This window comes from Phycodurus eques, chromosome 4 (assembly GCF_024500275.1).
Source record: "Phycodurus eques isolate BA_2022a chromosome 4, UOR_Pequ_1.1, whole genome shotgun sequence".
Classification (NCBI taxonomy): Eukaryota; Metazoa; Chordata; class Actinopteri; order Syngnathiformes; family Syngnathidae; genus Phycodurus; species Phycodurus eques.
Window position 1 is genome coordinate 9,908,060 of NC_084528.1, and position 22,765 is coordinate 9,930,824.

Below are 22,765 nucleotides of genomic sequence, written 5' to 3' on the forward strand. Positions count from 1 at the left end.
AAATACAGAGCTGCCAACCTATAGAAATTCACTTCCAGAACAATTTGTCCAAATTTGTCTGAATTTCCACATTTTCTAAATTTTGTCAAGAACATTACCGTGGGACAGTCACTGCAGTATATTTTGTAATAGGATAAAAATAATTCTGCACACTGATCAATTGCACAACATAATTACTACGCTAATCGTAATCATTCATAAATTATGGCTTCAATATTTGTAATTTTAATGTTTTTATTGCATCCACCCTGTAATGGCGGATGCATGTGCAGCCTGAATCAAAGTATATGAGATTTTGACATACCATCGTCAAAAATATCTGTGTCTCTGGATTAATTTGCCTTAACCAATTCTGTTTTCAACGGTTAAAAATAAATAAATAAAATAAAATAAATTTTAAAAAAAATCAGATCTAGTCAAAACTCAGCACTTTATTTTGAAAACAAATAAATAACATTGCTGATGGATTGAATTGGATAGTTTATGCATGGACAAAAGTTTAGATTTCTATTTTGTGCATGAACTTGTATAGATGTCGTCTCTTGCATGCTACTTACAGTATATTATATATTTCCTATATCGCTAGCACGGTGGACAACTGGTTAGCACATCCGCCTCACAGTTCTGAGTTCTCTTCAAAGACCCTCACCTGTGTGGACTTTGCATGTTCTCACCATGCCTGCGTGGGTTTTCTCTGGGTACTCCGGTTTCTTCCCACATCCCAAAAACACGCACGGTAGGTTAACTGAAGACTCTAAATTGTCCGTAGGTGGGAATGTGAATGCGAATGTTTGTTTGTTTATATGTGCATTGCGATTGGCTGGCAACCAGTTCAGGGTGTACCCTGCATCCTGCCCGCAGTTAGCTGGGATAGGCTCCAGCATACCTGCGACCCAAGTGAGGATAAGCGGTGTAGAAAATGGATGGATGGATGGATTTCCTATGTCACTATTGTTACTGAAATGATGAAATTTCCCCATTGTGGGACTAAAACGTTATCTTTTAAATATTTTATATTAATAATAATATACTTTCAGAATATACTTGTAATTTCTCCAGTGACGTACAGTATTAATTCACTTCCGGTTCAAAGGGAGTCTTGTGAGGCTGTGAATTATTTTACTGTCCATTTATATCTCCAGACGCATATTAGTGGCGTTGTTATTTTGTTGTTCAAACTTGGTTCCTCTCTGCTATAACGTGGTTCCAGCAAGACCTATGAGACAACTGTACTGTATAACCCCGTTATTTCCGTGTTTTGCAACTTCATGACACGATAGCTTAGTAATTAGCATCAGGAATGGGGGGCACTAAGCAGCTTTCGCTCTCTCTCTCTTTTTTTTTTATATATAGAGTTTATTTCAGTGAATTCATTTATGACATTTTCGTCACGGTGGCCGGAAATATCAGAAGTTGGATTTATTTCGCCCCAATATCCGGAACAATCGGTGTTACGGCCGTAACGAGTCAGCATTCAGTGATTTCCACAACAGAATATGGACGTTCCGTAACATTTGGCAATTCTGTAAATATAAAATAGTTTAGAAAATTTGCATAGCATCCTTACTAAATAGTTGCAAAAAGAGGATCCAACATGTTTCATTTACATTGCAATACAGATACATTAGTATGACTTCAAAATAACGATACAATGAAATCCCACTTTTCATGTACTCCAAAGACGCCGCTTCAGTACCATACAACAATGAATGGGTGCTGATAGCAAGTCATCGTTATGTGTGTGTGGCGAAACTGTACATTCAAGCATGTGAATTGAAAAGTGTAGGAGAAGGGCCTGTGTGTTGGCCACCAGACTAAATGTGATCCACAAGTCAGAAAGCTTTTTGAGTTTTACCACAGAATATCTTTGGAATGTCAGTCATCGACTGATTGTTTGTTCCAGTCTTTGATCAACTTAAAAGTTGTGAACTTCAGGCGAGAGTAACAAGATCCTCCCTTTCACCCAAACTAACATTTCCTGCAGGGCTCCTACCAGCTACATAAACTCAATTATGATTATGGCAATGACTGATTACATTTTACGTCTCCCCTGCTCCTCTGATAAAACAGATCATCACCTAGACACGGGTAGACAAAAGAGCCAGGGACAAAAATTGGGGCTAGAATTTTTTTTCCCCAGATGTCAGTCTCCATGATGGTGTCAAATATCTTGGTGACAGAGTCTCCATGAAAATAATGTATACCTATAGCAAGTCAATCAAAATGTGGCAGGGGGGATTAAGTTTTAGGTGACTTTCGGCAGGCTATGAGTTTGTCTGGGAAAACAAGCATGTCGTGGGTCTGCCGTGTTAGTTTAAGTGATTAAAAGTTTCTGCGTTCACAGTAAAGACCTGCTTTAAAACGGATGGTGGTAGAGGGACAAGACTGCTATTGGAAAACCTTTTAAAGACTCCCCCCACATGAATATTAAAGAGGCCCTGGCAGGAGACTACCTCAGGTTTGCAAACCAGGGTAACGTTTCGATTTGCTGAGGGAGAGGCTCTGTCTGGATATCAATTAACTCAAACGTTGTCAGTCTGATGTCCTCTCAATAGAGGAGCAACCCATTCCCCTTTACCCATCAACTCAACGTTGTGTCAACCATCCATCTCTCATTCTCCCCATTGCTATTTCTTCCCTCTTAGTTGCCATCTTTATCCTCTCTCCCGCTCTGTCTTTCAAGCAGCCTCCACCTTTAACTCACACTAAATCTTTTCCCTTTCTTCACTTTGCTAAGCCGGGATATTTTATTCCTCCATCAAATATGCATTCCATTAATTAAGTTAAATTACTCCTCACTGCCAAATACTCTCTGCCTCTATGGGCATCAACAGAGAAATACATGACTGAACCTCCAATGACACGGCCCCAACACTTAAACATGAGTTACAGCCATTTCAGCGCTATCCATGGGCAGATTACCAGGCACTTTGGGCTGCTGGAATTAACCACTGTTCGTTTCTTCCCCTCTACCCAGCTTTTTAATAAGTGCACGATGGATGACTCTCACACTTCTGACGAGAGGACTGATATTTTAATTACATACCTTTTTTCCATCTGCCTTCCTCATCATGGTTTAATTGCTGTTGTTAATCACTCATTAACTTCCCTGTTTCTTTTTCTTTTTCTCCCACAACATACGATGAAACAATTGGCTCCAAGAATACATTGTTACTAAAACAATTATGCGGCTTGATGTGATAAAAGTTTATCCTTTGTACTGTATGTGCTGAGTGTCTTTGTTTTGTTTTTATTTTTTATGTTATGTTCAACATCAGCTCCAATTTCTATTATCATTAAATTGAAAGGTGTTGATTATAAAGTCCAAGGTCACGATTCTGTGTGTGCTACATGAGTTTGCTATAAAAACAGGACGGGTACTGAAGAATATTTCTCTCTTTGTCTCTCGCACTCAGTAAATGCCGATTTGATATAACTTGGGAAACTTCCTTGAAACAACAACAGACGGAGCAAGCAATCTTCCTTACGTTCCCTTGGCACATAATTTAAAACAAATAATATTTGTATTATTGCCACAGAACATGAATTGCCTTTCTCTTATAGTATTAAGAAACGCAGTCAAAACATACAGTATACAATAATTTCATAACCATTACTCTATACAATGAATGCCACATTCAGGGTAATTATTTCATGATCTTGTTCAAAAATCAAGAATATACTGAAATATTGATATAGATTTCTTTCTAACAAATATATTTTTCTCCTCTCCTTTTCCTCTTGAATTTTTATAAAGGCACATATATGAGTGTCTTTCTTTTGCAAAAAAAAAGAAAACATTAATTTTACAAACATCAGCCCAAGGCAACTAAACACATCTAATCCATTATGCCACACTTTATCGTGTTATGGAGGGTAACGGGCTGTAAAGCTGTCTCAGTCATAAAGAGCGATCACAGAGTATCGAGTCAAACCAGAACACCAAGCTCTCCTAGCCATACACAGCCCTTGTTATCATCAAAACTGCTCATTCACATACTTAACCTTTCAAGACGAGCCGTCCGGCATTATTTTCTAAATAACCTTTAGTGTTATTCATTTCATCTCCAATAATGGTGTACTAAATTCAGTTAAATGCATCAAAGCATAATGTGTTTGTTTTGGTGACGGGGACACTAGAAAAAAAACTTTCCCAGACACACATTCAATTCAAACCTCTTCCTGATGGGAATGATGAGGCCTAACATTTGAGAAGCAGATATGACCTAAATAGGTCAAATTGAGTGGGAAATGAAAGAACTGAACAGATCAACACTGCAAGTTAGTGACTTTAGTAATTGTATATATAACAAAAGATATTTCAGCTCGATATCATGATTACCTTCAAAGAACGGCTGTATTTTTTTTCTTTGTGGCCAAATCCCATCACTTGCTTCTTTTACTTGCGCGTAGATGTATCCACACATACAGTATTATGTGCTCCACTTTCTTTTCCCCTAAGAGATTGGTCTTGCTTGACACACAAAGCCCTCAAAAGGTCCAACAGTAAGATACATTGATCATAAAGCTGTTCTACTACCAACACAATCGCTAAGCTTACAAGGAGTAGAATTTAATGCCCTTGCTATGTATGAAGAGGGGTAATGTGGGATCTTAGTAAACTCGCTAATGTACGCAATGATTAAGTGTAACTCAAACATTGCATGTTGTTCGTAGGCCTGACAGGCCGTAATTGTGTATTGTATTCTGCTGTTTAAATTGCACACCACCAATGTGTCCCTCTGACACGTTATGAAGCGATGATGTACAATTATTATGGGGTGGAGGGAGATCAGTCGAGTGACATTATAATCATCCTCACAGGGATCCTTCTCTTCATCTGCAACAACTATTAGTGTTTAAGTGGGAGGGAAGAAGAGGGAAAAAATAAAAATAGTTCTCAGGGAGTTCTAACCAAAATCTGTTCGAGGATTACAGAGAATCACGTCAAAGGAGAAGGAGGGGGCTGTGAATAGACAATAGAGGGTCTGTATTAAGTGACGGTTTCTCTGGATAAGCAGTTAGCTAAGATGCTCCTCTACTGTCAGTGCCAGGCCTCACAGTACTCATACAGGCCCGGGCATTAATGCACATTACAGCGGATGAGCCGTGCAGGGCGGAACTGATAGGCTATTCTGGGAACAGACCAGACAATCTCACGAGACAGGAGGACATAAAAACCCTGACATGAGCCAGCCCCATCCTTTTAACAGTCAAATCACACACCCAACATGAAATCATGACTATATATATTCTCTCCAACAAGTTAAGAAAACTGCGACCAGGGATGGAGGATGGTTCAGTTGCAGGAAAAAGAGACTGTTGCAAACTCTGCAAACTTTTGAGTTCTAAGCAACAGTTTAAGTTTTGGTTAAATTCCTGACGTGACATGCAGTTTATGACTCATAATAAAAAAGCAGTCCACAAGAGTACAATTCATGCCTTTGATAGTGTTAATAGTAGAAAGGCCAAGGCTGAGGGCTGATATTAAACCAATGCCTCAAAGCATTTAGATTGTTTATGCATAATTTAACACCTACAACAACACTGGATGTCCGTCTGGACCAGAGAGCAGGAGGGCGAAAATGCTGAATGCAGGGCCTTTCTGGTAGATGATGGAGTAGAGGAAGAGGAGGCTCATTAAATGACCAAGCCCCACTGTGGACAAAACACGCTGGGAGGAATACACAAGAACCTACCATCTCACATGCTGGTGGATTTTTTTAAACCAATTAAATATGAGAAATCTTATCGCGCATGCTAACAGCCAATTTGTGTTTTCTGCTGTTGTTGCACCTTAGGAGTTCTTTACAGGCAAATTAAAAATGGATCTCTTTGTTGTAAGACGAAGACACACATATGCAGATAAGTCCTTCACTCGCATGCTTGGCAGCGAGTGAAGGAAGTGAGCAAGAGGGCGAGGCACGTGTTTAATGTGATGAGCAAGACACAGACCAGCCCTCTCTGGTTTGAATGGCAGCATGGTCAAGAGTTCTAAATCACATTTGCATTTGTTAATTAAATGCCACAACAATATGATCTTTAACCATCAACAACTACCCCCACTCCTGAAAAGACATCCACAGCAGTGGACAGGTGGGGCCCAGCACAACCATTCACTGAGTATTAGGCCAGAGGTAATATTTTCGTCTGAAGGTTGAACAAAGGAAACAAAGAAATCGCTGCCGATGTTTGTAAAGAATAGTCAATTTGTCGACTTTACAACTCCAGAATGACGTTTAGATAATGACGTCGACATGTCGCTAATCACTTGTTTTTGGCTTAAGGACCAGGCAGAGCCGCTTGCAGCAACAGATGAGTGTGCCGAATGAAATTAGTTTGTCACCTTAATTGATTTAAATTGGCTACTATTTCTGAACGTGCAGCTTTGGTGAGGGAGATCCAGTCAAGTGAAAACAAAAAGCCAGGCTCAAGCAGGATTTTGAAGAACTTTTCAGCCTGCATTATCAAAGTGAAAGGAGAACGGGGACTTTTTCCGCCACACACAAAGCGGTCCGCTCTCATTTGCAACACCGCAAATGCCCAACATGCAGGCACAGCTCCTGCTGTGGTAGGCGAAAAAACCCATTTGGACAAGTTGTGCAAACATGAATTTGGCTGTCCCAGCTATAAGCACACCGACCGAGAGGATATTTTGTTCTAGAAATACCATCACGTGACAGAGCCCACGACAATGCTTTTGTGTTCTGACGTATATGTCTGGCATAAATTCAATGTATAAACTGCCCATTGTCAGTGAAGATAAACTATTGCAAAGTATTCCCTCTTCCTGTGATTTTTAGTAATTACAGTACTCAAAAAAATATCAATAACTTGATCAGTGAATAGACAACTTCAACTCGACTTTTCATTACATGGGTGTCGATTTAAAGAAATCTGAAGTCAAGCAACTCCTACAAAAGACTACCAAACACAAAAATATATGCAACAATGAAACATATTTCTTCAATTGTTACTCTTAATTAATTCAAAACAACAAATGCAAAATTTTTTGGTTAAGCCAAACGTCTCATCATTACCAACATTGGAAAATGCAGATTTTTAATACAACAATCTCACTTTTCTAGGTGAACCTAAACAAATGTCCCACCACATCATACATTATACCTGCTATGTGGCCATCCGTTAGTGATGTACTTAAATTTAGAATTAAGAAGAAATCATCAAACGGCAAAAGTTGAGGGTGTGTGCATGTGGGGTTCTGTCCTTAATGAGGGTGTTTCTGGGGGGTTTCTTTGTGCTTGCCCCTATTTATTCAAGATGAGGGACGGCCTGGTAATCAGTCAGTAATGAAAGCGCACACAGGGCCGATTTATCACCAATGGCTAGCTCTGGAAGCGCTCGGCTCCTCCGCCTGCATGATTTGTGAAACCAAGGACTGTATTTAGTAGTGCCATTTAAAGACATATTGGAGAACTGTTCCATATGTATATGTGTGTATGTAAAGTGTCACATTTGCAGCACTTGGGAGAAATGGTTTTTTCGCTGGAGAGGCTGTGAAACATGACTTCTAACTTCTAATTAAAAGAAAAGCAATGTTTAAACCTAAGCTTGCTTGCGCCTGCTGTAATATCGTTGAAGCAAATAAACATTCACTCAGTCGGCTTTGGTAGGACAAACTTGGCCTGCAAATGAACTAAGTGGAGCCATTTAAAGAAAAATACACAGAGGGAAAACCTAATATCTTTACATAGTTCTTCATCTTTGTGAGTCTACAGAGCCAGAGAAGCTTGAAAGCTCAAAACTTCAAATTCTTCAATAAATTATCTTCTCTAACTGCATGTACAAGAACACAACCTGATTATTTACAGACTCCCGGTTCTAGTCATTACCAGGTACTTGGGTGAAATGTACTTTATTGCAAACCCCAGACCACAGTTTGTGACTTTCAGCTTCGAAACTCAGATCACTTGATTACGCCATACGACAAGCCAAGTAGATTGTAAAATAGCGAAGTTGCTAAACCTTAAAACTCACCCACAGACGTCACATCTGTACTCTCTCATGCCAAGATGCCTTTTCACGTGGTTTCTGGCATCTCCCAGCTGAGCCGTTGCAAAGTGGCAGATCTTACAAAGAAAGGGTTTCGATCCTGGAATAAAAGATGGGGAGTTTATGCACAGTACTATTAAAACCTGCAAACATTTCAGAAGATTTCATCAAAGTAGTTATATTTTTCTAAATCATGCATGTAGTACTATCATTACTTACTACTTCTATTTTACTTGTGATTTTAGAATCATAAGACCAGTTGTCCTCAGTCTCATTCAAATAAAACAGTCACGACCCAGGTGTCATGTATCTCTTCTTTTACTTTTTAGTTCATCCTTGTCAGTCCTCATCTTTTAACTTGATGTATGCATGAATTGGATCTATATACCTAGGTATACATACAGTATGTACCTGCGTAAGCATGTACAGTGGGGCAAAAAAGTATTTAGTCAGCCAACAATTGTGCAAGTTCTCCCACATAAAAAGATGAGAGACCTGTAATTTTCATCATAGGTAAACCTCACCTATGAGAAACAAAATGAGAAAGAAAAATCCAGAAAATCACATTGTCTGATTTTTAATGAATTAATCTGTAAATTCCTCAGTAAAATAAGTATTTGGTCACCTACAAACAAGCAACATTTCTGGCTCTCACAGACCTGTAACTTCTTTAAGAGGCTCCTCTGTCCTCCACTCGTTACCTGTATTAATGGCACCTATTTGAACTTGGTATCAGTATAAAAGACACCTGTCCACAACCTCAAACAGTCACACGCCAAACTCCAGTATGCCCAAGACCAAAGAGCTGTCAAAGGACACCAGAAACAAAATTGTAGACCTGCATCAGGCTGGGAAGACTGAATCTGCAATAGGTAAGCAGCATAGTGTGAAGAAATCAACTGTGGGAGCAATTCTTAGAAAAGGGGCACTACGTCTCTTTTTAGATGTATAAAACATCAGGACAAAGTGACAAAAAACTAGTCTCGTAATCTGAAGGTTGCGACAGGAATTAGATAAATTATCGATAGCCAGAGGTCTTTTGTCGAACCCAAACACACACAAATGATACAGGTAGTGACTTTTTATAGAACATTTAATGAGATCTAACGGGGGAATCTACAGGGGAACAATGGAAGGAAAAGCAAAACAAAAGACACAAAAACATTGGCAAAGGAGACTGACTTGTGATGTGAGGGTGGAAATGAGCATGGGGTGACAATGCATATAGCTGGGGGTTCCTGTTCTCGTTAATGTAAACCCAAATATGCACTAATCTGTACTTTAGTAGACTGCAAGTTGGACCTACATGCGTGGAACACAATTTAGGAAGGCTGTTCAATCTCCTGAATGTTTGTCCGGTCCAGTCCGCACGGGGAACAGGTGGATTTGGAGTAGGAAAAAGAGTTACAAGGGAGAGTTAATTAATTTAGCATCAGCGTGAGAAACCAATGTCCGTGTCTCCGCTTTGATGAGCTCCTTCTGACTGGCTGGTAATTCATTTAGCGTCCGTATGAAAAGTTAAGTCTGGTAAAATCCAGAAAATCATGTCTGATTTTTAAAGAATTTATTCGCAAATTATGGTGGAAAATAGGTATTTGGTCACCTACAAACAAGCAAGATTTCTGTCTCTCACAGACCTGTAACTTCTTCTTTAAGAGGCTCCTCTGTCCTCCACTTGATACCTGTATTAATGGCACCTGTTTGAACTCGTTATCAGTATGACAGACAGCTGTCCACAACCTCAAAAAGTCACACTCCAAACTCCACTATGGCCAAGACCGAAGAGCTGATGTTGATGGAAAAGTACAGAGAAGGTCATAAGGAGCTACATTGTGTCTTTATGGATCTAGAGAAAGCGTATGACAGAGTACCCAGAGTAGAACTATGGTATTGCATGCGGAAGCCTGAAGTGACAGGGAAGTATGTTACAGGACATGTATGAGGGCAGCAGAACAGTGGTGAGGTGTGCAATAGGTGTGACAGAGAAGTTTAAGGTGGAGGTGGGACTGCATCAGGGATCGGCCATGAGCCCCTTCCTGTTTGCAGTGGTGATGGATAGGCTGATAGATAAGGTTAGACTGTAATCACCGTGGACCATGATGTTTTCAGATGACATTGTGATCTGCAGTGAAAGCTGGGAGCAGGTGGAGGAACAATTAGAAAGACGGTGGCATGCACTGGAAAGGAGACGAATGAAGATTAGCCGAAGAAAGACAGAATATGGAAATGAAGATGTTTAGTTTCACTCTAGGAGTGACTAGGTTGGATAAAATTAGAAATGTGCTCATCAGAGGGACAGCCAAGGTTAGATGTTTTGCAGACAAAGTTATAGAGAGCAGACTTCACTGGTTTGGACACGTCCAGAGGAGAGATAGTGAGAATATTGTTAGAAGGGTGATGAGGATGGAGCTGCCAGGCAAGCGAGCGAGAAGAAGACCAAAGAGAAGGTTGATAGATGTAGTGAGGGAAGACATGAGGGCAGTTGGTGTTAGAGAGGAGGATGCAGGAGATAGGCTTACATGTAAAAGGATGACACACTGTGGCAACCCCTAACTGGACAAGCCGAAAGGAAACGCTTTCCAAGAAACAATATGTAAAGAGCTTTCAGTGCAAAAGTAATCTTTAAATAAGAATAATTGTTCAATAATAATTTTTAAAAAATGTACCCCAAAACTTCTACTTTACCAAAGACTAACTGAATAAAGATGCTGTTACAAAGTCCAACCATGAATTGCAACTCAATGGAAGCAAATGCAGTTCATGCATAAAATGCAATAACATTAGGCTGTAAGCACCAGCTTTTCATTTGCCATCAATATAGTGAATTGTCAAGGACAGTACATGTCCGTTGTTCTGCTTGATCATTGGTCAGTCGTTCACAGTCACAAACTGCAAACAAGGCGACAGTTGGGATTTTGCTCTCAATTTACTTCGCTATTTCACTGCTACTTTACTACGTTTATTTTTACTACGGTCAGGCCAGCCGAAATCTTAAAGTCAAGGAAGCCGCTACAACGATTGTTAAAAGTGTCTTGCCATGACATGCCGCCTCTGCACAAACGTGCTGAGGGGGACAACTTCAAAATAAAAGCTTCATATATTACTACATTGGACATCAATGTCATATTAGGATTTTATTTTGAAGTTGGCCACAGAGCGCCGTGCCGGCCCTGAATGAACCCTTGCCCATACGTTCGCCCCCTGGTTGCTGGTTGACGAGGATGCGGGCACTGATGCAAATGAAGCACTTCTCATATCCAGGAGTGCCCGCATTTTAAATGTTTAACAAACAAAAAAATCTCCATATGTATGTATGTACGTATCTACTGTATGCATGTACTACGTACATACATATGAACCATCTTCCGTCTCTTATCTAATCCTATATGGGACTCCAAATGTCCAGGCAAAAATGTAAATCAATTATACTTGTGTTGACTACCAACCATTCCATCACTAACGTGCTAATCACTCAGGGAGGCTTCGAAGTGTGGTGTCTCCCTAATTATTTCCATTAATACTGTAAGTGGTGGTGGGGGTGGTGCGAGAGTTAAACAACTTCTGCTTGCCATCCATTGTCTAAGAGCAATGAGGGCCAATGGTCACTATCTACAGTCAATAGCATGTGACAAACACATACTTGAAACTTTAAAAGAATCTTAACTCACTTGTTAGCAAATGTGAAACATGCTCTGTAAGGGACAAAATTCATTTAAGACCTGCAGTTTACACAAATACTGGAGCGTATCCAGTTGTCAACATATTATTCATTCATTTCTCAGTGAGCACAAATGACGATGATTAGACTCACCCGTGGTTGAAATGTTGTGAATTTTAATTTTGTAATCTAAAATGTAGCGTTGCTCGATTTAATGTGTGTATTCATCCATCCGTTTTCTGTACTGCTTATCCTCACTAGGGTTGTGGGTATGCTGGAGCTTATCCCAGCTATCTTCGGGCGAGAGGCAGGGTTCACACTGTCACAGGCCAATCGCAGGGCACATATAAACAAACAACCACACTCCACCCAGGCGGGGCTGGGATTTGAACTCCGGTCCTCAGAACTGAGAGGCAGATGTGCTAACCAGTCGTCCACCACGACATCTGTGTGTATTCAGTTTTTCAAAATTATATTAATTTGTTTATTTGTTATTAATTTCTCAAAGTATAAATTTTTGTGTGAAATATCCATCCATCCCTTTTCCATACCACTTATGTTGGAGCCTATCAGAGCCATCCTCAGGCAAGAGGCGGGGTACACCCTGAACTGGTCACCAGCCAATGGCAGGGCACATATAAACAAACAACCATTCGCACTCACATTCACACCTACGGGCAATTTTGAGTCTTCGGTTAACTTACCACGCATGTTTTAGGGATGTGGGAGGAAACCAGAGTACTCGGAGAAAACTAGACTTTACACCGATCTGATCGGTATCGGCCGATAATTAGCATTTTATGCTGATCGGCTTTAATGTCATAGTTCGCCAGTCATTGATTGGCTCCGCAAAAGACATTTACTACGTGTCGCCCTCGTGTACAGTATATTTGAATCCAAAAGACGTTTTTTTTTTAGACTTGTCACGTGTCTTTTGACATAGTACTGTAAATATAAACAGCCAATAAAGTTATTTGAGAAAAAAAAAACACACAGACAACACGTAATTCCCGATCAGACGACAAGACAAATTTGATCTTTCACGATTGCACTATGTCAGACTACTGCAATAAAATACTACAATAAAATCTTGTATTCCGATACCACCGCATCCCGTCTTTTACGATTACTGGGCTTTATCTCTCAACAGGACACGAAATAAACAATCGATCGTGTGGTGTGTATTATAAGAACAAAATGGGGGAAATCTGCGCTGGTGGTCACCGGTGCTCGGGAGAGGACTTTATCAAGGCTTGCTCGAGGTATGTTCACATACTTTTAATACGATACGGCTTACAATCAGGCAACAAAACCTAATGTAGCCTAGAAAGCTAGTGCTAGCACTAACGGTTGTACCAGCATTCTGTTGAATCATACGCTAAAGTTTCGGTGTGTGTGAAGTAATTTAACTACAATTAAGTAATTTAAGTAAAGTAAGTTAGCACCCATTATTTCTGTCATGTTGTAATGCTGGTTTGACCTGACTGATTACAATACATGACCTGACAAGATATTTTTAAATAAACTCAGTATACAGTACACAAGTATATTCAGTAAATGAACAAGTCATTTAAAGAGACACATAGCTCCATCTTGTGATCGGATGCTCTTTTTTTTTTTTTTTTTTAAACTCGCTGATCGGCCCCATATACTGCCCTGCAGTTCCATTATTGGAGCCGGAAGGGCGCCTGCGTCCTCCCCCCCCTCTCCCTTCTCTGTTTTCAGCACCTGTCTCCAATCATCCTCATCAGCACCAGTATATAAGCCTGCCTGTTCCGGGAAATCCTCGCCAAAGTATTGCAGTTACTTCCAGCGGTACCACGGCCCATTTACCTCACGTAAGTCACTCTATTCATCGTGCCCTTTTTTTGACTCCTGTGTCCTGTGTTTGTTCTCAGTGTTTTCCCCCGTGTTCCTGATCCACGTCATTACTGCCACCAAGCCAGCCGCCTGTCCTTACCACTGCCTGCTCTCAGCTATACTTCCCTTTGGTAAACCGCCATCCTCTTCCACGCCAGTTGACCTTTCCAGAGTCCCTGAAGAATATCATGATCTCTCTCCTGTGTTTCGTAAAGACCTGGCCATTTATTTACCCCCCGCCAGACCCCACCGCCTGTATGACTATGCAATTAATCTGCTGCCGGGGGCCCCTCTTCCTTCCAGCCGTCTCTACAACCTTGTCCGACCTGAGAAAAGGGCAATGGAGGACTATATCCATGACTCTCTGGCTTCCGGACTCATTCGACCTTCTTCTTCTCCAGTTGGGGCCGGCGTCTCTTTTGTTGAAAAGAAAGACACCACTCTCTATCCATGTATCTACTACCGTGCTCTCAATATCACCGTGAAGAATAAATCTCCGCTTCCCCTCACCGACCCCTCGTTTCAACCCCTCTGTGACGCCCAGGTATTCACCAAACTGGATCTATGAAACGCCTACCACCTCATCCGTATCCGAGAGGGGGACGAATACCCCTCTCGGACACTTCGTGTATCTGGTCATGCCATTCGGTTTAACCAATGCCCCTGCAGTTTTCCAAACATTTATTACTGACAGATGAGTAGAGTAGAGGCACTGGCTGGAGGGGACTGAACTACCATTCATCATTTGGACAGACCACAAGAATCTCTCTTACCTCCGTTCCGCCAAACGCCTTAACCCTCGACAAGTTCACTGGGCTCTCTTCTTGAGCATGTTTAATTTCAATCTCTCCTTCATCCCTGGCTCCAAAAACAGCAAACCAGATGCCCTGTCTAGACTTTACTCACCCCCCTCCAGCCCTGACGAACCGGAACTCATTCTTCCTTCCTCGTGCTTCGTTGGCGCAGCCACTTGGCAGATCGAACAGGTGGTTAAGGAGGCCCAAAAGACTCACCAGGATCCCAAGACTGGGCCTCCAAACTGCCTGTTCGTACCAGATTCTGCACGCTCTGACGTTCTTCAGTGGGCTCACAACTCCAAACTCACCTGTCATCCTGGCATCACCCGCACCATTCAGTTCATCCGGTAGCATTTCTGGTGGCCCAGCCTTGTTCAAGACACCCGGGAGTTCATCCAAGCCTGCTCCGTCTGTGCCCGAGGGGCAGATGTGCTCTTCACATCTGCCCCCAGCTGTGCTGCTGCGTCCATAGCCTATCCCTATCCCCCCTTGGTCCCATATCGCTCTGGACTTCATTACCGGTCAACCTACTTCTGAAGGTAACTATCATTCTCCCTGTTGTCGATTGCTTTTCTAAATCTGTACATTACGTACCCCTCCCCAAACTACCATCCGCCTTCGAAACTGCTAACCTCCTTGTCCAGCATGTCTTTAGAGTCCAAGGTATTCCCATCGATATTGTCTCTGACAGAGGCCCTCAGTTCTCATCCCTGGTATGGAAGGAATTCTGTAAAGCGGTGTGCGCAGCAGCCAGCTTGTCATCAGGATATCATCCGCAGACCAACGGCCAGACGGAGCAGGCAAACCAATCCCTAGAATCAGCCCTTCGTTGTGTTGCCGCACGCAACCCCTCCTCCTGGATCTCATTCCTCCCATGGATTGAGTACGCCAAAAACTCCCTCACCAGTTCCACTACGTCCCCATTCATGGCTTGCTATGGTTACCAACCGCCATTATTCAAAGAACAGGAACAGGCAGTGGCAGTCCCCGCTGTCAAGGATCATCTCCAGAGAATCCAGGAAGTGTGGAAAGACATCCGTGCAGCGTTGACGTGGTCCGCCGCATGCAATAAACAGCTTGCGGACCGTCATTGCTCCCCAACGCCCGAATACAAGGTGGGCCAATCTGTCTGGCTTTCTTCTCACAACCTCCCGCTTCAAACTGAATCCCGTAAGCTCACTCCCCAATTCATTGGCCCTTTCCCAATTACCAAAATCATCATTCCCACCTCTGTCCAGTTGAAGCTTCCACAGTCCTTAAAGATTCACCCAACCTTCCACGTCTCATTGCTCAAGCTTGTCTCCACCTGCGTCCTAAGCCGTCCGCCCGAACCCCCTACACCCCCCCACACCCCCCCGGATTATTGACGACCATCCGGCCTTAACGGTGTCACGCATCCTCGACGTGAGGCCTAGGGGGAGAGGGTTCCAGTACCTGGTCGACTGGGGAGGGTATAGGCCGGAGGAGCGGTCTTGGATTTCCCGGAAGCTTATACTCGATCATACCCTTTTGGACGACTTCTACGCGGCTCACCCGGAGAGAAATGGCATGACGCCGGGAGGCGTCCGTTGAGAGGGTACTGTCATATACTGCCCTGCAGTTCCATTATTGGAGCCGGGTGGGTGCTTTGCGTCCTCTCTCTCTCCCCCCATCCCCTCTCTGTTTTCAGCACCTGTCTCCAATCAGCCTCATCACCACCAGTATATAAGCCTGCCTGTTCCAGGAAATCCTTGCCAAAGTATTGCAGTTACTTCCAGCGGTACCAGGGCCCATTTACCTCACGTAAATCACTCTATTCATCGTTCCCTTTTTTTACTCCTGTGTCTCCTTGTTCTAAGTGTTTTCTCCCGTGTTCCCTATCCACGTCATTCCTGCCGCCAAGCCAGCCGCCTGTCCTCACCACGCCCTGCCACCTGTCCACGCCACCGCCTGCCAACCCAGCTAGGACCACCGCCATTACCTTTCCTCAATAAACTGTTCATCATTTTACATCTGCCTCCGCCTGCTCTTGGATCCAGCTACTGCCCATACGTGACAACATAGCTCCATCTTGTGATCGGATAGGTTATTGTTTTGTTTTTTTAACTCGCTGATCGGCCCCAAAAATCCTGTTCTTGTAAAGCCTAGAGAAAACCGACAAAGGCACGGGGAGAATATACAAACTCCACACAGGAGAGGCCGGGTTTAAACCCGGGTCCTCAGAATTGTGAGGCAGATGTGCTAACCAGTCGTCCACTGTCACACCTGTGTGAAATATCATTTGCACAAAATGATTCACATAAGTGGGGGTATTTTTAAACCTCGTCATAAACTGTGATCTGAGCTTCATCTAAGTCCCAACAACAGACAGTTTTCTTAAAGTTATACCGCACAAATAATTGATAAATAGGTTTCCATATTTTTACTGAACAAAACAAAAATATGTCACAGTGCAGGGTCGAAAATGTATGTGGACATTTGGATTTAATAACTGGCTGACCCTCCTTTGCCAGCAATAACTGCAAACATTTCCTGTAGTTGCATATCAGACCTGCACAACGGTCAGGAGGAATTTTGAACATTCCTCTTGACAAGAGAGGAATGCTTTCAGTAAAGCAATATTCTTGGAATGTATGGTTCAAATCGCTCTCTTGAGGTCATGCCACAGGATCTTCACTTGAGTTGAGGTCAGGAGTCTGACTGGGCCACTCCAGAAGGCGTGTTTTCTTCTGTTGATTATGTTGATGTGATGTTGTTGATGTGCTAATATTCTTTGGGTCATTGCCCTGCTCCATCACCCATCTTCTGTTAAGATTTAATTGGCAGACAGGTGGTCTTAACTTTTCCTTTCCATTGATGATAGCAATGTGCCTAGGACCTGAGGTAGCTGCTAGCCCTCAGTGTGAGGTTTTGATAGTTTTGTGCTGTGCCTTTTTTTCTCCACACACAGCATTGTGTATTGCTTCTAAACAATTCAACTTTGGTTTCATCTGTCCACATAATAATTTGCCAGTAGCAGTGTGAAACATTCAGGTGCTTTTTGTTTTTTCCAACTTCAAACCTGTAGCAATGTTTTTTTTTTTTTGTTTTTTTTAGACGTGTGGCTTCCTCTGTGGTCTGCTGCTGTGACAGCCATCTGTGTTTAATGTTTTACTTTTCATATATTTCTCAACTGGGATGTTGTCAGGTGCCAAAGATTTCTCAAAGTCTTAAATCTACACTCCAGGGTTGTTCTTCATCTCAATTAGCATTCTGTGCTGTCTTCTTGCAGTAATCTTTCCAGGACAGCCATGCACTCCTGTAGGTAGAGTGGCAACAGTGCTAGGGTTTCTCCATTAATAGGAACAATTGACTGTCTTATCGTGGATTGGTGAACATTAAGGATTTTAAATATACTTGTGTAACTCTTTCCATCTTAATGTATGTTAACAATTCTTAATTTTAAGTATTATGAGAGTTATTTAATGCAAGACGTTCACATTTGAAAGCGCTTCTTGAGGAGAAAAAAACAAAAACTGGTAACAAAATTAGAACAATGTTTTTTTTTTGTTTTTTTTTTAATAGTTGGTCACATTGATTGGACTTGATTTGAGCTTGGTGACTCCGATTAGATTTCAGATTAGCTGAGGTGTTTACATACTTTTTCCACCGTGCAATGTGAATGTTTAAATGATATGTCTAATAAATACAATTGTGTGGCATTACTTTAAGCAGACTCTGTCTGTCTGTAGTGAGTTAAATGGTGTGTACTTACAATAAGTTGAGTACTGCAACACTACAATGGCATACTTATATGACAGGTATATTGGCATCTCAAAACTACTGTCACTGTGGGTGAATATCTAAAGGCATTTGACAATGTTCAATCTCGGGATAGCTGGTGATTTGATTAAGCACTTTGTGTAGATCACTAATTTGTTCACAGTTCACTTGCTGTGAGCAGGAAGTACGACACATTGAATCTTCAGCCAGTAATGAAGATTGAAAGGCAAGTCTGTACTCACAAGGCTCAAAATCACAGCGGCTGTGGGAAAGCCAGACACATCATTTCACATAGTCTTATACAGTACACCGTGAATGCACAGATACATCACAACACAGTCACCAAGCCACAAAGTGGGAGGAAAAAGTATGTGGACCCTTTCGGGTTTAATTGTCTGCATAAATTGGTCAGCAAATGTGGTCTGATCTTAATCTAAATCACAAAAATAGAGTGCGTAAACTAATACCACATATAATTTTGTGTTTTCATATTTTTATTGAAAATAACGTGTATACATTCACAGGACAGGGAGGAAAACGCAGATGAACCCTTGGATCTCAGTGGTTTACCTCATTTGGCACCAATAACTTCAACCAAATGTTTACTGTAGTTGCATATCATACATGCACAACGATCAGGATGAATTTTGGACCATTTGTCTTTAAAACACTTGCAGTTTTACAGCTGGCTTCAGCATTTGGTTGCAGGGACACATGCATGTGAAGTAAAAAAAATATATAACGTAATGAAATAAAATTATTTTCCATTTTAGTTCTCTGGTCTGTGCTTCATATTGATTTTCTTTTTATCCAAAAATGTCCATGATTTCATCTTTAGATTTTGTGAATTTGTGTTTCCTGTTCAAATCAGGAAGCACGACAGCAAGCAGCCAGCCTCACCCCAGATTGCACAATCTCTACAAAAAGGAGAAATAGCACGGTTCAACAACAGCATCTGTTGGTAAAAATGCTGCACTAAAACAGAGGAGGTTATTGGGGAGTATCTGTTCTTTCTATTTTCACGTCTCCAATATAAGGTTTTCCGACACTTAGGCATTCTGATTTTCCAAAGTCAGGCTGACGTATTTATTAGATATGAGTTACAAATTTAGTTTTGTTGATTACATAAAGGGCGGCACGGTGGACGACTGGTTAGAGCATCAGCCTCACAGTTCTGAGGACCGGGGTTCAATCCCCGGCCGCGCCTGTGTGGAGTTTGCATGTTCTCCCCGTGCCTGCGTGGGTTTTCTCCGGGCACTCCGGTTTCCTCCCACATCCCAAAAACATGCATTAATTGCTGACTCTAAATTGCCCGTAGGTGTGACTGTGAGTGTGAATGGTTGTTTGTTTGTATGTACCCTGCGATTGGCTGGCAACCCGTTCAGGCTGTACCCCGCCTCCTGCCCGATGACAGCTGGGATAGGCTCCAGCCTGCCCGCGACCCTATTGAGGAGAAGTGGCTCAGAAAATGGATGGATGATTACATAAAACTTCAGCTAAAGTATCCGGGGAGGCACACAGCATCCTTTAGAGTGTTTCCACTCCCATGTGTCACAGTAGGTATGGTGTTCTTTGGATGCAACTCAGCATTCTTTCTCCTCCAAACACGACAAGTTGAGTTTTCACCAAAAAGTTCTATTTTGGTTTCATCTGACCATATGACATTCTCCCAATCCTCTTCTGAATCATCCAAATGCTCTGTAGAAAACATCAGACGGGCCTAGACATGTACTGGCTTCAGCAGGGGGACACGTCTGGTACTGCAGGATTTGAGTCCCTGGGGGCGTAGTGTGTTACTGATGGTAGCCTTTGTTATTTTGGTCCCAGCTCTCAGCAGGTCATTCACTCGGTCCCCCCGTGTGAAACTGATCTTGTGATCATTTTGACCCCACGGGGTGAGATCTTGTGTGGAGCCCCACACAAGAGCTTGTGGACAGCTGCCTTTCATACTGATAACGAGTTCAAACAGGTGCTATTAATACAGGTAACGAGTGGACGACAGAGGAGCCTCTTAAACAAGAAGTTCCAGGTCTGTGAAAGCCAGAAATTTTCCTTGTTTGTAGGTGACCAAATACTTATTTTCCACTTATTTATTTGCTAATAAATTCTTTAAAAATCAGATGTGATTTTCTGAATTTTACCAGACTTAACTTCTCATACGGACGCTAAATGAATTACCAGCCAGTCCGAAGGAGCTCATCAAAGCGGAGACACGGACATTGGTTTCTCACTATGACGCTAAGTTAATTAGCTTTCACACTGAGCCAGTTTGAAAAGTCTCACCAACAAATAATTATTTTTTTGGGACTCTGGCTTGATGACCAAGAAGGTGAGAAACCCACTGACCACACCCCCTTTTCGGCTGGGCATAAAGGCCGGAGGTTCGCCTTTGTTTGAGCGCGCTCGTTCGACCAACTTGCCGAAGACTGGATCAGCCAGGAAGCCCCACCGCTGACCACGAGGTGGCGAGGAGACATCAGGCCCTTCCCCGCTGCAGGGCACCCTGCCAGTGCCCGAGCTACCCTTGAGGGTGCCTGGGCAGCTCACGGGCAAGCTCCGTTGGGAAGGAAGTGGACGCCGCATGTCTGCGCCAAGCGTCTTGCGAACAGCGACACCTGGGCTCTGGCCGCCCTGCCTTGGAACTCTTTTTCCTCTTCCAAATCCACCTGTTCCCCCTGCGGACCGGACAAACCGGTATGTGTGGCGAAAACCAGGCACTGCTCATCACCTGTGAAGCTGCTCATCATCAACAGTGAAGCATGGTGGAGGCAGCATCATGCTGTGGGGGTGTTTTTTAGCTGCAGGGGCAAGACAACGAGTTGCAATCGAAGGAAAGATGAATGCGGCCAAGTACAGTGATATCCTGGACGAAAACTTTCTCCAGAGTGCTCAGGACCTCAGACTGGGCCGAAGGGTCACCTCCCAACAAGACAATGACCCTAAGCACACAGCTAAAATAACGAAGGTGTGGCTTTAGAACAACGCCTTGACTGTTTTTGAATGTCCCAGCCAGAGCCCTGACTTAAACCCAATTGAGCATCTCTGGAGAGACCTGAAAATGGCTCTCCACCAACGTTCACCATCCAACCTGACAGAACTGGAGAGGATCTGCAAGGAGGAATGGCAGAGGATCCCCAAATCCAGGTGAGAAAAACTCCCTGCATCATTCCCCCAAAAGACTCATGGCTCTATTAGCTCAAAAGGGTGCTTCTACTAAATACTGAGCAAAGGGTCTGAATACTTATGGCTGTGTGATATTTCAGTTTTTCTTCCTTAATAAATCTGCAAAAATATCAAGAATTCCGTTTTTTTTCTGTCAATAATGGGTGCTGTGTGTACACTAATGAGCAAAAAAATTAACTTAAATGATTTTCGCAAATGGCTGCAATATAACAAAAAGCGAAATATTTAAGGGGGTCTGAATACTTTCCATACCCACTGTAACTACTGCAAGTTTTTGTCACATGAAAAATCATGCCAATGAAGTTACAGTTTTAATCACATCACATCAATTGTGTGAATGTGCATCTTGGGCATGTAGACCCATTTGAGGCTTAAGTCAGACAAATCACTCAAGTGAAAAAGTGACCAATTTAAGTCTAAAGATGCAAATTTCAGTAGTACCCTGATTGGGGAAAATGGAAATGTGCACAAGTTTTCTTTAAGGGACAACTGGACAAATCTGTGTGCAGCCTCCCACTACCTTCAGTGATTAATCAAAGGATAAAAAATAGGTCGTAATTAAAAGGATCTGGACATGCTCCCAGCCTCAAAACTGGCAAAACTCAATTGAGCTGCTACACAGCCCCTTAAACAAATCCAAGATTAAATGTATGCCATATAAAAAGGAAATAATTCACTGTAATGAGGGAACTTAAGTAATAATACCAAATGGCATATGTTGTCAAAATGAAGACAAATTGGTGTTTTCCACCATTATGAGGGGCTAAAATTTAAGTGGAAGTGCAATTTCTTGAACAAAAATGTAAATCATAAGCATGAGAAAGGTAAAGCTAAATAAAATAATTCAGAATGTGCCCTTGACTTGTTGACATCGCTTAGCCCGACATGTCATAGACTTTATATTCTTAAGGTTGAAGAACATACAGTATGAATAGACACTCCGTCATTAAGAACATAACTGTGCTCACAATCTTGTATTTAACCTCCAATTCTCACAGCTTCGAGAAATAAAATATTGGCAATTATAGATCAGATTTGGCACGAAAAATACTGACAAATTGGGGGTTTTACTGCTGTGATTTGTTGAAATGCATTACAATATCTACATACACCATCCACAGACAGGGAAAATGGATTGTGGATTGCAAGGCTCATTAATGCGTGAGCAGTAGAGGGGGAATGAAACATTCAAGGCAGAAAAGGGCATTTATTGATGGTTCTCTCACATCTCATTCGTGCATTAAGTTGATTTTAAAAGCAATTAATATACATGGTCAGGGAAATGTAACAGAACACCACATGTTCTTAACCTGTCGAACATTTCCCACTCAAAGCCCTGAGCAATGTTCTGCTTTGCATTATAAATGACAAGATAAATCTTAATGGATTGGGGATAATCAACTGGCCATGAAGGTTGACATACACACACATTCACTAGACATGCTACCATTTACACACATACACACAACTGTGGACGTCCAGACACAAGGGAAATTAAAGGCTTTGAATACGT

The 22,765-nt window shown here is 42.2% G+C and overlaps 1 protein-coding gene across 2 annotated transcripts in view; it reads right to left on the bottom strand.

Moving 5' to 3' along the window:
* LOC133401199 (zinc finger protein 407-like) overlaps positions 1–22,765 on the bottom strand; it is a 191,738-nt gene that overhangs the window by 161,500 nt on the left and 7,473 nt on the right. Inside the window, exon 4 of one of the 2 annotated variants that reach the window (XM_061673890.1) lies at positions 7,999–8,113. The exons of the other annotated variant lie outside the window; for it this stretch is intronic. Coding sequence (XP_061529874.1) covers positions 7,999–8,113 — 115 coding nt within the window. The remainder of the gene's footprint in view (positions 1–7,998; positions 8,114–22,765) is intronic. 2 annotated transcript variants of the gene reach the window in all.